Below are 16,171 nucleotides of genomic sequence, written 5' to 3' on the forward strand. Positions count from 1 at the left end.
ATTGTTGGGGTTTAACGTCCCAAAACCACCACATGACTATGAGAGACGCCGTAGTGGAGGGCTCCGGAGGTGACACTATATAACAGAAACCTCAGTAAAGCCTCCCAGCCTTCACGCAAGCATCCCTTCTTCTCCGTACCTTTAAAGCCGTTATAGTTTGAGTAAACCTGTGTTATTGTGTTACGGCAATAAAATTTTGACGGAAAGTAACGCAAACGTAATCGATAACATGTCTAATTGCTCAGTTACTTTTCTGGGGCTGTAATTGACCACTGTAATCAGTTGCATTTTGGAGGAAGTGATTGTAATTGTAATCGGCTATTTATTTTCTGTAACCTGTACAAGTCTGATTGACATCGGAAGGAATAAAGCATGCATGGTTAACGCGTGGTTCAATGGGAAGTGCGAGCGGGTCTGATCATGAACGCAAGCGAATGGGAGTACGATTATGACCCCAGATCTTGTTGAAGTCGCGCGTATCTCGAACATTCGTGCAGCACGCAGAGTTTCCTAAAAGCTTTATTGCAATCACTGTACAAGCTTAGATGAGACAGCGCCCAATACCTAAAAGCAGAATTTTATTGTGCGCACTGTAGACACACGAAGCCCCATTGCCTGCCAATAAAAACGACATCCACGCGAAAGTGAATAACACATGCAGAAGCGCCGTTGTCCGATATTGAAGGACAAGACAGAAAATAAAGGCACAGCTAGGAAAACGTCCTCTAATTACGTTCAGTTTGACTAGAGGCAAGTCTGGATTCCCATAACCGGCGTTTTGAGTCATGCATGACGTCAATATAAGCTATGTGAACGTCAAGCCATTTCTGCTGCGAGCAACGTTATCTGTAAGCCTCCCGAAAATATAAAACCTCTTGGTAGTGAAACACGCGCCTTCACGGTGGCCAAACGTGCACGTGCTCACCTTGTGCAAGACGTCAAGCCTATGTGGTAAGTGTTTAACGACAAACTGTTCAATATACATGTGAGAACAATGCGTTTGGAAAAATGAGCCAACTCGAGACTATATACATAGGGAAAATGCAGGTTCTACAACGAAGCAACGTAAACTGCGAAGCCGGTGGGTGACTGAGGTGATAGCTCTGTGGGCACATGTTCTACGTAAGTGGTTGCCAGCCACGCGCCTGCTTCAACGTTGAAGGTACGACGATGCCCTGTTGGTTCGAGTGGTCGCATAACGGAATCGAAAGCTTCGTATACGGCTGAAAAATGAAAAAAAAAAGAACACGCATGTACGCTCAACTCCGTCTTCGCGGCTTGTTGAGCCCTATGAAGGTGGCCGTGAAGCATAGAACGCAAGGTCCGTTCGCAATCAAGAGGCCGCCAGTTTGCTGCCCCGTACAGCGTATCCACGAGACCTGCTGCTGGGTGCCGTCCACGCTGTGCCGGTAGTGGACGTGCAGGTAGTTCAGCCTCGGCAGCCTCGTGGCCAGTTGTTTCACGTGTTCCGTCGCGGTGTCATGGGATGCGAGAGCATCCGTCAGTAGGCACAAGTACTGGAGACGCGTGACGCGGCTCATAATGTCCTGCAACGAGATCATAGTGCGCAGAATTGTGCTTTGGGAAATCAGTTCTGCAGCAGGCCGCAAGGTGGAGCGAGGTTATACATGTGGAAGGAAAAAAAAAATGGCATTCACCCGTTTGTAGCACAAAGATCTACGAGTAAGTGCGTAAATGTTTCAGCCGAAAAACTTGAGCTGGTCAGGGATTCGAATCCTGGACCAGTGTCTTTCCGGGGCGGTCGCTGTACCGTATGAGCTGACCAGGAGCATAAGGGACAGAAGCGCGAGGGCGAATTCAGTCACATCTCGAGGCGCACCGATATTGAATATGGCGTGCTGCCGGACAGTGACGAATTTTTGCACCGGCTGAGAAGCTTTTAGAGAAAGCCTTATGGACTTCCTTTTAGCTTCGTGCTATAAACGGGTGAACGAAACTATTTGTTTGCCCTTTCATGAATTGTACTTTATGCGCGCGAGTGTTAGATTTATTTTAATCCACCAGTGCCCGGCTCGCTTTACGTGCGGTGCTCTGCATATGCGAAGATGGAAACGACGCGCTTCTCAAGACAGTTTTTTAAAACTATTCTTTCGAGCACAGAAGTCGTGAAGGAGGCAATACCCTAAGCTTAAGTTACTCAGCTTCTATAAGCAAGACCTCAGATTGTGAAAACGGACCATTAATGGCAAGCCCCTCGTCTACTGGGATGTGTCTTACTGAATGTGTAGACGCTTTTTGCAAACAAATTGAATTAAATATATTTTGTGCCTTGCGAGGATTAATTGCAAGGAATGAATCGCTAAGGTTAAATGTAATGAGCATATTTTGTCCCGAGATAAGACATACACAAATGGAAGACACGAGGGAGGTCCGTGTAGGTGAAGCAATGCGCCAGATTGGGACTACACTTGTTTTGTGTGCCTTTCCTACCTATTCTTAGTCCCGTGCGCTGCTATACGGAATGATGGTCCGCCCAGTTATTACTGACTGGGCAGAGTGTCTTCCTTCTGTACGTGGCTTATTTTGCGGCAAAGATTACATAAAAAAATTCCAACCAGGTCAACAAGCAGCTCCCTTGCAGCAGAAGGGATTTGCCGTTCTGCGCACACTCACTATCAGTCCGGTCGTGCCGAAAGGCAGTGCACTGTCCCGGAGCACGAGGCAACGCAGGTTCGTGTTGCTGAACAGCACGCCTCCAATGTCTACGAAGTCCGAGAGCAGTGGAAGTCGACAGTCGGCCAGGCGTAGTTGCTCAACCTGCGAGTAATTAAGGGTGAAGCTAGAATTACAGGCGCAAACTGGAAAATATCACCAGGTGGGACGAAGTCATGGAAAGCTGACGAGCATGTAATGCCGCCAGGCGACGCTTTGTGGACAAATTTAATTCGGGGGCTTTACGTTCCAAAACGGCGATTTGATTGTAAGACACGCCGTATAGTGAGGGACACCGGGTCAATTTGACCACCTGCGGTTTAGAAGAACAGATACTTGGACGATTTTGTAATGATTCATGATGGTACTTGGAAGCACGAAACACTCAAGATACACATGAGCTGTAGACAAGACGAGCGCTCACTTCAAACTAAAGTTTATTTTCAGAAAACGGCCAGGTTTTTCGTACACCAAAAGGCAAAAACAACAGTGAAAACAAACGATAAACAACTATCAGCTCAAAGATAGAAACCATAACAAAAAAAAAAGCTACCTTTGGCGCACGAGGCTCACAAAACTAAGGTGACCCTCATGAGCCAAAGGTACGTTTTGTTTTTGTTTTTAGGTGCCCGTTAAAGAACCCCAGATGGTCGAAATTTCCGGAGCCCTCCACTACGGCGTCCCTCATAATCATATCCTTGTTTCGGAACGTAAAATCCCAGCAAATATTATTTACAGTGATGCAACTTTAAGTCTGTGCTGATGCGGTACCTTGTAATGGGGACAGATTTTCATCCACCGCTCCTCTGTCTGAGGAAATAGACGAAATGAAATGGCGTTTGAGAGGCTTACATTTCGACCGTACTAGATGAACTATGATCTATACACACTAGTGCATAATATAGTGGAACATACCTTGCTTCACGGTTCGCTTTCCCATTTAAGTGCGAAGCACTTTAGGGGCCCGGCCTGTCGTATGCTGTTGTAGCTTGGCGTAACGCAGGCAAAACCACAAATAGCATAGCTTGCTTGCTCGCTTGTTCCTTGTACTTGGCTCACACCCACAACGGGGGATTGACCAAGAAGGCGGCGGTTAATGTAATTGTGATTACAGTGCAAGGGAATTAAGACACGAGACAGAGACCAACGAAGACAGCGCTCCTCTTCGTCGGTCTCTGTCTCGTGTCTTCCTCTGCGCTGTAATTACAATTTGAAATGGAATGCCAACTAGCCCGTACTCAGACCTTGCTTCGGTTAATGTAAATTGTCAGGGAAAGTCAGGGAGAGGGAAAATTGGCTTTTTTCAAACAGAATAAGTGATTGTCGTGATACGGAAAAAGGAAATAAAGAAATAAGATATTTCTTTGGAATGATAAATAATACACTGAGAAACAACGAATAGACATCTGCAGCTATCTGTAGCCATCATAGCCATCTGTAGCATACTGGGGCCGTATTCTCAAACGATCGGCAAAGGCGACAATCGCAAAAGTATCACCTTTGGTGCGCGCTGATTGGCTATTGAGCAAAACCGGAAAAGTGAGGGCGCCATCTAGTATTTCCGTCGACGTGACGGTGCTCTACGGCGCTCCTGACATGCCTGGAATAAACGAACACACCTTATCACCGTCGCTTGGTGGTGAAGTCTAGCATTTCAGTGACATAGACGGTAGCTTCTAGTATTCAATCCTCGGTGGATTTGCAGCGATGTGCTGAAGCGATTCCCCTCGCCAGATGCCTCAAACATTACACGATGTCGCAGCTTTACAAGTCACCAATTGCTAGATATGTGGTACACAACACGGCTAGGGCAATTCATTGTCTCCAATAAAAGAAACCTCAAGATAAACACTGTCGCTCAGCTCACGTGAACACGGAGCACGTAACACAGGGAGACGACGCTCGCAGCCCACAGGAGGTTCAGTGACGTCGACTGGGCATATCCAATCAGATCGGTCGCTGGGTGTTACGTGTATTGGAACAATTCCACGTGTAAAAGGCGCGAGAAGTTGAAAACTTGTTCGGCTGAGCCGCGGCGATCTGTAACGACTCACATGTTTAAAGTCTTGTAATAAATTACACAATTCACACAGGGAGCTTAAATAGGTCTTCAAATGATCCTTATGACTTGCTTTACCGGCTCAATGGGTTCATAGAAAATTGTCAAAACAGTTTCAGGGTGCCTTTAAGATACAAGTGGCAAGTATCGTATCGGATACAATAATTCCGGAAGTATATTCTATCTGTATCTCATATACTTCTTGCTCGAGTATCTTGTATATCGTATCGCGATACAGTTTCAAAGTATCTTTGCCCAGCCCTGCTTGTGGCGTCTCCAGGGAATATCAGTCTCGAGCATGCTCACGAGGTCATGATGGTATGCAGAGGCGGTGAAAGCAGCGGGGGTATACTCTAATAACACTGAAAACAATATCGACAGATATGCCCGTATATAACCACCGACACGGTAGAACACACAGTACTGGGGGGATAAGACATATGCGCAGTTACAATAAAACAGAAGGAAGTACGCGCTATCGTGTATCGCTTCCTCGGAGGACACACGCGTGCCTTCTTGCCGCCTTCACATGAGTCGTGACGTTAGATTATTTCACACACAGCTCAGCCGGAAAACCACCACGTTCCGCGCATGCGCATTTCAGTCATGACTTACGTTCGTAAGGTGTTCTAGATTCGTGAAACAAACTGTTGCTGCACTGTTTATGAAGATAGAGCTGCAGAAAAAGCGGCAAAATTAGACAGCGCGATTCTTTTAGCACTGAGCTACTTCATTGGACAGTAGTTTTGTTACGAATTATCTGATTTTAATCCAGTTTGTGGCGAAAAATTCAGGAAGGATGAACATTTAACGACATATCCCGTTTTTTTTTTATTTGCAATGCCGGAAGAAAAGAATACTTAAGAAGTTACTAAAACTGCGACATTCCACAAAATTCAATACAAGACGGACTGCATACTGTTGAATTCAGAACAGTTTGACGCTTTGAGTGGTCATTTCAACAGCTACTGTATGGTAAGTGATCATAAACCTTTATAACCTTTAAAAACCTTTACTAGTCACGCTTGGTAAGCCGCGTGGCAATCAGTTATTAACAACGTTTTATAGCCGCAAACCATCCATACAAGAGCCTATGTAATTCTCTTAACTGCGAACTTAGAACTGCAAAAAGGTTTTATTTTGAACAAATAATGTTACAGGCAGCTAACAACGCTAAAAAGAAATGGGAGATTGTCAACTCCTCCTTAAATAGAAACACGCGGCATGACGAGGTACGTCGAATTTTAATTGACGGAATAGAACACGATTGTCCTTCCGATATAGCTGAGGCTTTCAGTAGTTTCTTCTTCCCAGATAATTCAAATTCTCCTTCAGAAATCATCAACATGATTCGTTTACCCCATTCATTCTTCTTATTTCCTACCACACCGGACGAAATCATTGCTGTAATACGTAATTTAAAATTGACAAGTGCTGGAATATATGAGATCCACCCTAGTAACATCAAATCTATTGTACACCTAATAGCTGATATATTTTCATTTATTGTTAATTTATTATTTAAAAAGGGTATATTTCCTTGTGAACTTAAGCGGGGCAAATTGATACCTGTACTAAAAAAAAGGCGACATATCATTATTACATAGCTGCCGACCCATGTGTATTTTGCCGTTCTTTGGAAAAGTTAATCAGAAACTAATTGAAACACGGTTAACAAAATATCTCTCTAAGTTTAACATCCTCTCTTCTTGTCAGTTTGGGTTCCGCCATGGACATTCAACTGAGATGGCGCTTATTCATCTTACTGATCAGCTAAAAAGGTTAATCGACGAAGTATTTCTAGTTGCCTCAGTATTCATCGATCTAAAAAAAGCCTTTGACAGTATAGGCTAAATCATAATATTCTGTTCACTAAACTCGAGTCAATTGGCGTCTGTGGCCCCGCTCTTTCACTAATAAAAAGCTACTTATATAACAGAGTTGAAGTTGTTTCTATATCAGACGTTTATTCTCGACAGCGAACTACTAACATCGGTGTGCCCCAAGGCTCTATTCTGGGGCCACTTTTGTTTTTGATTTATATTAATGATTTACCTAATTGTCTTTCTTCAGAATGGCTGTCAGTTGGGCTTGTTGGTTCATGATCTTGAGGGTTGAATCGCGCAAACGAGACAGGGACTAAAAGAAGAGACGACAACAACTGGTTGGCACCCACTGCAAGACATGTGGGTGCCAACCTGTGTTCAGCGCATGTACAATTGTCGCATCGCAGAAAGATAAATTGACGAGAGAAATTATCGAAGCTGAGAACATTGTTAGATTAGGTCCCGAATGCGTCAGCACGCCGTCTGTTAACTTATCTGGTAACGAGCTCGCGTTTCTAAGAAGTTGATTGTTGTACTCACCTGGTGGCGCAAGAGTGGTGCATAAAAAACTGTGTGCTCAGGAAATAAACTTTTGTTGGTAGTTTGCGCTCTGTGTGTTGTCGTCTCTTCTTTTAGTCCCTGTCTCGTTTGCGCGATTCAACCCTCAAGGTCTTTCTTCACCCCGTGCATTTTGTACGCCGACGATACGACCATATTCGCCTCTCAAAGGTATCTCATCTTTCGTAAATATTTTGAATGCTGATTTAGATAATATTTTAAAGTGGTGTAATACCAACATGTTATTCATTATTGCTACTAAAACCAAATTTGTTGTATTCAATTCGCATCAGCGGAACGTATCAATACCACATATCAGTTTTGGTCCCCACTCCCTCTCGCATAGCTTAAGTTCCTCTTTTCTAGGGATTCTTCTGGATAGTAACTTAAAATATCAGAGTCGTACTGCTGGCATCAAAAAGAAAATAGCGTATGGTATATGCGTCCTAATTAAAACGCGCCCTTACTTCTCACGCACCACATTACTGTCTCTCCATCACTCCTTCGTCCATTCTCATTTCACTTATGGTATAACATGCTGGGGAAATACATAGAATACTCATATTGCGTCCTTCCAGATTGTCCAGAACCATGCTACAAGAATAATTACATGCAGCCCACGCCTCTCCAATGCCAAATCACTACTACGCGAGAATAACATTCTCACCATCACTGAACTGACTAAATACCACCTAGGTATTTTTTTCTACAGGCTTATAAATAACGAAGTTCCACCAGCCATTTTTCCATAATCTAATCTTATGATCTATAGCACTACTCGATTCGCGACGAACAACAATTTTCTTTTGCCCAAAATTCGGACTAATTATGGGAAGCAAACTGTAGCATTCACCTCTATTTCACTTTGGAACACTCTTCCGCTTATCATGAAAACCACAAGACCATTACATCATTTTAAGAAAGAACTAAAAATGCACTTACTTCATTCTCAACAACGAAAGAGTAACGGTGTCTTTCATTTAAGGTGCGTGTGCTTTGCTGTTCAGTGTATTTTGGATATACATTATCTGACTATTGTATTACTTGTTTTTTTCTTTTCCTCTTCTCTCATCATTTTTGTTTTGCTGTGATATGTTAAAAGCATATTATTTTATGTAATTACGTGTATTATTTTTCTGTGGATGTGATGTTTTTTGCTTAAATGGTTGATCTCGCTACTGTTGCTACTATGATGTGCTTGTTACCTTATTTCATTTTGTACAGGAGGTCCCGATGCAGTCTCTTGACTTCGGGACCTCCTCCTGTATACCAAACGCTTGTAACTTCACTCAACTTTTAATAATAAAATTCTGATTCTGATCTTTATATACCATGTCGCGGTTTTCGTTATTTCTTATTTATTGTTTTTTTTTCAGCTTCGCACATCGAAAAACGAAACGTTCCATTAAATTTTCATCTTTCCTTAATGTTTTGCCGCAAACCGCAATAAAATCGGATACTTTGTAACAAAACTACAGCGCAATGAAATAGGTCAGTTCTAAAACAATCGCCCTATATATCATTAACACAAGGTGGTTCCTTTTTTTTTTTAATTCCAAGATAACGTGTAGAGAAACATACGTTTCAAAAACATTGTTTATATACAGTAAAATCTCGGTGATACGATCACGGCTCGTACGAATTTCGGGGTGATACGAATTTTTCTGTGGTCCCGGCCAATGCCCATTAGCCTGCAATGTGTTGGAGTACGGTTGTTGCGAACCGATTTGCACCCCGCGACGTTTGATACGAACGCACGCTAGCGCACAGGTACGAACAGGTGCTGCCCGCGCTGTCGCGCGGGCAGCACCTGTTCGTGCGGCGCGGGCCTTCGTATTTAGGTTGTAAATGACGTTGACGTCGCGATTTTTTTTCCCGAAGCGTTGACGCGTGCTCCTGTGCTCGAGGCAGCAGCGTCTTTGTACTGTGTTAACACGTGCCTGCCACGTCGATGCAAGCCATGTCCCCGCAATCAGACGCTCTATGAAACAAGTCTGAAACTTGGGCTGCGGGTCCGTCATGAAGTCCCATTAAAGGTGGACGAAGACTCCAAGGGACGAAGCGGACGGTCTTTGCGAATGAGCTTCGCTTCTATCTATCGTGTGCAAAGCGCTTCTTAAGGTCATTTTCACCGCAGTACTATGGTGTCATGCAGAAAAGCGTAGTAAGATTAAGAAGGGGCTACTAGCGGTCACGGGGCACAGCACATCTGGTTCATTAATTACACACGCGAGCATGCACCGTATATTTACGAGTACAAGTATGATCGTTGACGTCTAAAAACTTTACTGGCAATCATTCAGAGCTGTTCATGACTTCGCTGCGGCCCTGAGAAACACTGAATAAAAACGTATGCCAACTTTCTTTTGTCGCATACTAATTTTCCATGTTTTCTGGTGACACGAATTTCAGATGATACGAATATTTTTGGTAACCCCGCGAGATTCGTATCACCGAGGTTTTACTGTAGCTAAGTGTACAAACGCTTAGATGTTTCTTATTCGCCATGCTATTTCTACTTACGTTCCGCTTTTTCAGCGCACAAGCAAACCGTACCAACGCTGTCGTTCGCGCTAACCGTCTGCGACTAAATCAAATCGCTGAAATCTCTTATGACGACATTCGTTTGCCGCCAAAAGGTGTTCCATGTCTTTCCGTGTCCTTCCTACGCGGTTACCAGGAGCCGTATTTAAGAACGGCCAATTTCATCGTCCATTCTTCCTTCTCTGGGTCAACGAGTCAAAGCTGGCTCGCTTTCGACCGTTATTGATGAGATAGTTACGTGGGACGCCTCGCGGTAAGGAAAGAACATTGGCTAATGAGATGGAAGGTTACAAATTGTGGACCCACACAGCGCTATTAGACTGTTTTAGAATAGGGCACCAAGAGCCTTACGTACACTATCACCATAGGCGTATCTACGGGGGCAAGGGAGGCGCTAGCCCCCCCCCCCCCCTCTACTTTCGACAGTGGTCGCTGTAGGCGGCACACTGGGAAACGAACAACTGTAGCGAAGTTTTCCTTCAATACAGCAGTCATGTCATTCTATACCAAAATTTGTCCTACGCTTCTGCTGTGAAAATTGTCCTCCGTGACTCAAGACCATGCACATGCATTTATTCTGCTCTGCCTGGCCTGAAATTTACATCATCGACGACGGGCGGGAACCAGCAAAGGCTTTATAGGCCGATGAAACGCTCTTCCCGATTCGGGAAATTCATTTTCTCGCATCGAAAGGGAACAGCGTCACCGTTGCTCTATATCCAAGCTGCTGTGGGTCGATGAGAGTGCAGAAGTGTTTTAGTTGGGCCGAACTGGGAGCGCTAAAGAAGGTTTCCGCTTTAGTATCCGATTAACCTGCTTCGTCTTGCTTATCGTATTGCCACGCGTGTTTCTTGCTTCATTTTGGTGTATTCTGTAGGAGTGTGCGAATAGTGAAATTTCATCTCGAATCGAATTCGAATCGAATAGGGTCGAATAGTGGCCAATAATATCGAATAGTATATTTACAGGAAGTGTGTACCGCCAGTTACGGCAAGACAAAGGAAAAATCAGGGATGCTACGGCATGCTGACAGCTTCATTACGCACTTGTTCGGGAGTGGCTTTTGTTTCAGCTTTTACGGGCGCGCAAGCATGTTGACAGAAGAGCCGCCATTCCAGCCAGCAGCGCCACTCCTAACCTCCTAACGGCTAACAGAGGGGAGTATGGTAGTTAGTTTTCTTTGCCTATATGGCCGCGCAATACGGCTCATCTGACAACGGTAATGTTATGCTTCGTCGCCATGAGTGCTCCGGGCCCAAAAGTCTTCGGGCGCCCGTTCACAGCAGCGTTTTAAGGGGTATTCAGATGGGGGAGGAATGCTCGGGGGAGACGGGGGGATTGCGTATCACGTGACCGCGACGTCACGGATTAGCGAGTGGGCGTGACTCCCCCCCCCCCCCGCGCCTCCTCGGAGGAGACTGGGACGTTTTCCCCGAAAGGACAAACGATCCCCCTGCGGTGGGGGATGTGGCGGAATTTCGGGCTCTTGTTTGGCCACATTGTTGCACTTGCTCCTGCATAGAGCGGCAGTGGGTGTCCAGTCTGCAGCTGGATGGTCGTCTGCAGCTCGTCGTCAGCAGCTCGTCAAACGGGTGGTGCAAGCCACCAGAGTAGTCTAGTAACACTGGTCTCCCCTTCCGTTTGCCTCGTCCGTGTGAGTGGGGGGCATTTGTGGAGACTTCTCCTCGCGAGCTGACGTCACTAGGCTCCGCCTTTACCCCCCGAGCATTTCTCCCCCGTCTGAATACCCCTCTAACTGCGCGCCGGAACGGTGGGAGTTTCTGAACTAGTGGTGCGGTGCGGCAGTGGCGACTGCCCAGCGTGAACAAATTTTTACATGCAAAGCCAATCACCGAGGGTTTCGCAGGCCAAAGTCGGGTCGTTTTACGGCGCTTGCGGCATATGCGACCGAACTACGCAAGAAGTCCGTGCCTTCGTTTCAAGAGCGATGTTGTCAAGGGCTTGGCAGTTTTCTCACGTGTTTTTCTACGTGCGGAAATGGCATAATCTCATTTAAGATCAACATGCGCTCGCTTTTCAACCAGGATGTCGGTGAAAGTTTAACGAATGGCGACGTTAGCGTTAGCCACCCCACCCTAACCAAGTTGCACTATTCGCCTTTGTCGCGTTTTAGATATTCGTCCTGTCGAATTATTCGAAACTTCGAATACTAGCTATTCGAAAGTCGAATCGAATTATTCGATTAGGTACTATTCGATTCGAAACTCGAATATTCGCAGACCCCTAGTATTCGGGTTTCACCCGCAATAACTGTTATCAACGCTCAGCGCTGACCGCACCGCAATGTTCGGTAAGCTTCGCAGTCATTTCAGATCATTCTGTTAAGATTACGCGCAGAACACGAAGAGCCAAGTTTATTCGACAGTTTGCGCGAGCACCAGCGATAACGATGGAAGGTCGGATGAGACGTATAAAAGACGGCGCGATGATCGGGTTACTCGACGGCCGACCATTCTTCTCGACGCTATCAGTGCACAGCGTGTATCGCGCTTGTATTTTAAGTTCATTTTCGGGCACAAGTTCGCCCACATAAAGAGTTTTGCGTTTCCCAGTCTTGCTGCAACCTTCTTCACCGCCATAACCATGTGGCAATATGGTAGCTTGCAGCGACTGCGGTGGCTTGCAACAAGGCGACGAATGAGGACTCGAGCACATTGGGAAGTGCAACCTTGACCCGCAACTTTTTCTATTTGACCAGGGAGGTGGTCAAGGTCCATGGTTTTCCCACACGCAGGAGAGTGAATTGACAGCCGGCCTAGTTGGCCTTGACTCATCTTGAATTGACTTGTACCGCGCAATGTACAACTCGCACGGCAAAGAAGCGCACACGAGCAGCGATGTTAATTTCTCTCTCTCTCTCTCCCTCTCGCTCAGCAAGGATGAGTTCACAGAGTTGTATACGGGCACAAACAGCTCAACATCGTGATACAACAGAAAATATTTTATGTACTCATGAATCCAACTCGCCAGCTGCTATAATTAGCCTCTGCCTGTGTGATCGGCGGCAGCCTTCTTGAATTACGTTCAGAATAGACACTTTCCTGCTATTCCGAAAAAGTTTAGGCATTGTATCAGCACAGTAATGGGCTTTTTACTGTGCATACGTCATTTTAACGCCGCGCGATTTCACAGACTTGTGACGTCGCGTAACAAGCAAACGATTTTATGGCACACCAAAAATTTTTGACGACTGGCGAAGAACCAATGGCCAGAAATAGTGTGTTCGTAGTCGTGCATAAGCGGACACTACGCGATTGATCATTTTCGCATCAATTGTTGCATCGCATTAGGTGCGTGCATGACCCAGAAAATTTCGACCAGTAAAACAGCTAATGACGAATGCGGAAAAAAGTTTAACGTCGTAATTCGAAAATTAAGGCTAACACCGTTAGCAGAGGCGTACTTGCTTGCAGGGGCCGGAGGGCCCTCCAAGCAATGTTGCAAATACAAATGCGATGAGTATAAAGAATGTACTACGCCTCTAATACCACAAATTCTTACTTTTTAATGGAAACTTGTGGATGACAAGTTAACAACAATGGTAATATAATAGTAATATCATAATAGTAATAATAATAAAGCGCACGAAAAACAATATTTCAACTAGGTGGGAACAAGGAATAATATAATATACACAAACCTGAATATACGCAAAAAATGTGGTACTAATTAATGAAAAGGTGCACTCATTTCTACCTTCATTAAGACGCTATTATTATTGAGCAGCTTTTAGACATCAAAGAAATTTCATTGAATGATACAAATCTATACTACCGGGAAGGCCGCCATGTACATAAATGTATTCATGCATAAAGTTGTGTGTTTAGTTTACTACAAAAAGTGTTGCTTGTAATACTATTACACGCATATGTATCGTTGTCCCAGTGTATGCTACGTAGAACTGAGTGTACTTCTTTTATAGTGTTATCAAAGACAGCTAAGCAAATTTTCGCTCTCGCTCCCTATATATATATATATATATATATATATATATATACGCACAAACAACACACAAGGTACGCCGCTGACCATCATCTCGTGAAGTCGCCACTATGCATGCTCATACGCTAACCACACTGAAGTAGCGTTGCGGCTACTACTTTTCGAAACTATACTATTTTACGGATGGACTTCGGTGCCGCCATATCAGGCTGTTAACCTTGCCGTTTTGTATCTTTAGCAACTAAACGAACAGTGCCACGGCGGACGTATACACATGAAAACGGTGTGGTTGACGTTGCCTGACCTTATCAATTCCTGTCACGATATAGAAAATTTTAAAAAATGTTTGCTTAACAGCCAAATGTGGCGGCGCCCACGGGCGTATCCAGAAATTTTTTTCGAGGGGTGGGGGGTTCAGCCATGATTTGTGTATGTTCGTATGCGACTAAAATGACTAATAGCTAATGACTAAAATCTAACCGGCCGAGTACTGGTGCCAGAATCTCTGGTAATGTTTGTCGGGACGTTCACGTTTTCTATCTAAAACCAGCTACACAAACATGTATCGGCGCGGTAAAATGCGCCTATCGTGAACACGCAAAGGCGTTTGACGTCATAAAAAAAACATAGCTATCATGTATTTATGAAAATTTTTGCGCGGCACGGCGATGGTTGTAGGCGGAACTGGGTTGTAACAGCCACTCTAATATGTCTTGGGCCAAAGAGCACGGAGCACAAATAAGCGAGTCAAAGTAAAGAAATGACGGGCCATACCTTGCAGCTGTCGAGGAAGCGCAGAGACGCCAGGTTCGGCACGCCGCTGAGCGTCAGTCGGCGGAACCTGCAACGAGACCTCGGAAAGCCGTCGTGCAGCTCGGCCACGTCATCGGGCTCGAGCCGGAACGTGAGCTGGCACACGGTGCACCCGAGCTGCGTTCCCCGCTGTTCCACGCGAATGTCCAGCTCGATGAGCTCCCGGCAGGCGTGGGCCAGCCGATGCACCGCGCGGGGGTGGTGCAGCCCGCAAGGTGCCGTCGAAAGCGCCTGCAAGAACACGAGTTTCGCGTGACAGAGCAGTTGCGTCAGGTCGACGTCCGGTCCGAAGTGAAACGAATTCACATTCAGCTCGACGAGGTACTGGAGGACGGGAAAAAACTCTCGGAGACCGCGGAGGTACGCGATTTCGGCCATAGGGTGGGGCTCGGTGCCGAATGGGTGCTGCGGAAGAAGGACAAGACAGAGATGGCGGACGGCCGTCCAGACGCGTCCTCGAACGGCCGCACTTATTCTTTCTGCTAGGACATCGGCTTCGTCAGTGAATACGACGACAAGCTGCGACGAAAGCTCCTCGCTCGGGGTATCCAGCGTGAAGTCGCGAAGCCAGACGCAACAGCAAGAATCGAGCAAGTCCCAGTAACGGACGTTGGCGCAGACGAGTGCTTGTGCGTTGAAGTCTGTCATTGCGCGTGACGCCAGATGAACCGTCGGCGGAATGTCAGAAGTGAACGTGAACTTCTGCAGCTGGCGATTAGAGACCAGGATGCCATTCACGTGAAACACTATTCTCTGAAAATCTCCGCTCAAGACGTGCACGTGAAGCTCGGTCACATTGGGGCAGAAGCGGAGTAGCCACCAGAGGAGTCGAACATTCTCGTCACTGTTCACTTCTGCGTACACGCGGCGCAGGCTGCGCGCCAGGGCTAATGGCTGCTCACAGGATGACGCGGATAATTTCTCGACCTCGTTTCCAATCAACTGATCAGGAAGTATGAGCGAGAAGTCCAGCTCTTCGAGCTCGACGAGCCGTTCCTGTAGCAGCGGCAGCAGGTAAGATGCCGGCACTGGGCAAGCGAGGCAACGCAGGAACCGCAGGCTCGACAGCAAACCTATGTACTTGAACAGTAGGTTGAGATCGGCGACTACGCAGTTGGAGACGTCCAATTCTAGCACTCTCGTCGCTTCGTCGATTCCTCTCAGTAGTTTGGCAAGGTGTCGTGCCCGGGCGTTGGCCGGAAGGCTCAGGATCATGGTGGCGGCCTTACCTTACTTTGGTATACTTGCACGACTGTCACACTTGAGCTGAAAGCTCAAAGGCAAACGCTTTGTTTCGGCAAGTGAGTGACAGAGCCCTTCTCGCAACGCCCTCCGTGCTCCTGGCAGTTAATATGATGCCATGTCTACTGTCACAATCTTTATGAATGCGTTCACAGCCGTTCGCGTCACTTGATACTGGTGGATCCCCCCGCCGAGTGGTTAGTGATTAGAGTCTGCGCTTTTGCCTTATCGGATGAACTCCCCGATTGCAGTCGCATTCGCGCGTTGAGCGCTATAATACTTGACCAGTAGTCCAGACGCATGCGCATGAGGTAGCACGTGCCGTGATTTCCAGAAACCGTGGTACCAAGCGACGCAGGAGTGCGTCTATATATATATATATATATATATATATATATATATATATATATATATATATATATATATATATATATAAGGAACAAGAGAGAGTATGACGCACGTTGGCTTTTGCGGTATGTTTACTGACGTTTCG

General features: G+C 45.9%; 1 protein-coding gene across 2 annotated transcripts; it reads right to left on the reverse strand.

Moving 5' to 3' along the window:
* Positions 1-405: 405 nt before the first annotated feature.
* On the reverse strand, positions 406-15,889 carry LOC119390114 (uncharacterized). 2 transcript variants are annotated; one of them, XM_037657667.2, is made up of 3 exons: positions 14,398-15,889; positions 2,629-2,778; positions 406-1,547 (listed from the first exon to the last, which is right to left on the reverse strand). In XM_037657667.2, exons 1-3 carry the CDS (start codon positions 15,649-15,651, stop codon positions 1,260-1,262), a joined length of 1,692 nt encoding a protein of 563 aa, XP_037513595.1. In that variant the 5' UTR covers positions 15,652-15,889; the 3' UTR covers positions 406-1,259. The 2 variants fall into 2 exon arrangements, with proteins under 2 accessions (XP_037513595.1, XP_037513604.1); XM_037657676.2 differs by having other exon boundaries at positions 408-1,547; positions 2,635-2,778.
* Positions 15,890-16,171: the final 282 nt, after the last annotated feature.

This window comes from Rhipicephalus sanguineus, chromosome 1 (genome assembly GCF_013339695.2).
Source record: "Rhipicephalus sanguineus isolate Rsan-2018 chromosome 1, BIME_Rsan_1.4, whole genome shotgun sequence".
NCBI lineage: Eukaryota > Metazoa > Arthropoda > Arachnida > Ixodida > Ixodidae > Rhipicephalus > Rhipicephalus sanguineus.

Bases quoted from the DNA above. Each gene is read 5' to 3' on its own strand.
- LOC119390114 (XM_037657667.2), bottom strand. From the start codon at position 15,651: ATGATCCTGAGCCTTCCGGCCAACGCCCGGGCACGACACCTTGCCAAA. The intron at 2,779-14,397 runs GTATGGCCCGTC...AATTACTCGCAG, and splicing joins GCTTCCTCGACAGCTGCAAG to GTTGAGCAACTACGCCTGGC. The intron at 1,548-2,628 runs GTGCGCAGAACG...ATCTCGTTGCAG, and splicing joins CGACCGGACTGATAGTGAGT to GACATTATGAGCCGCGTCAC.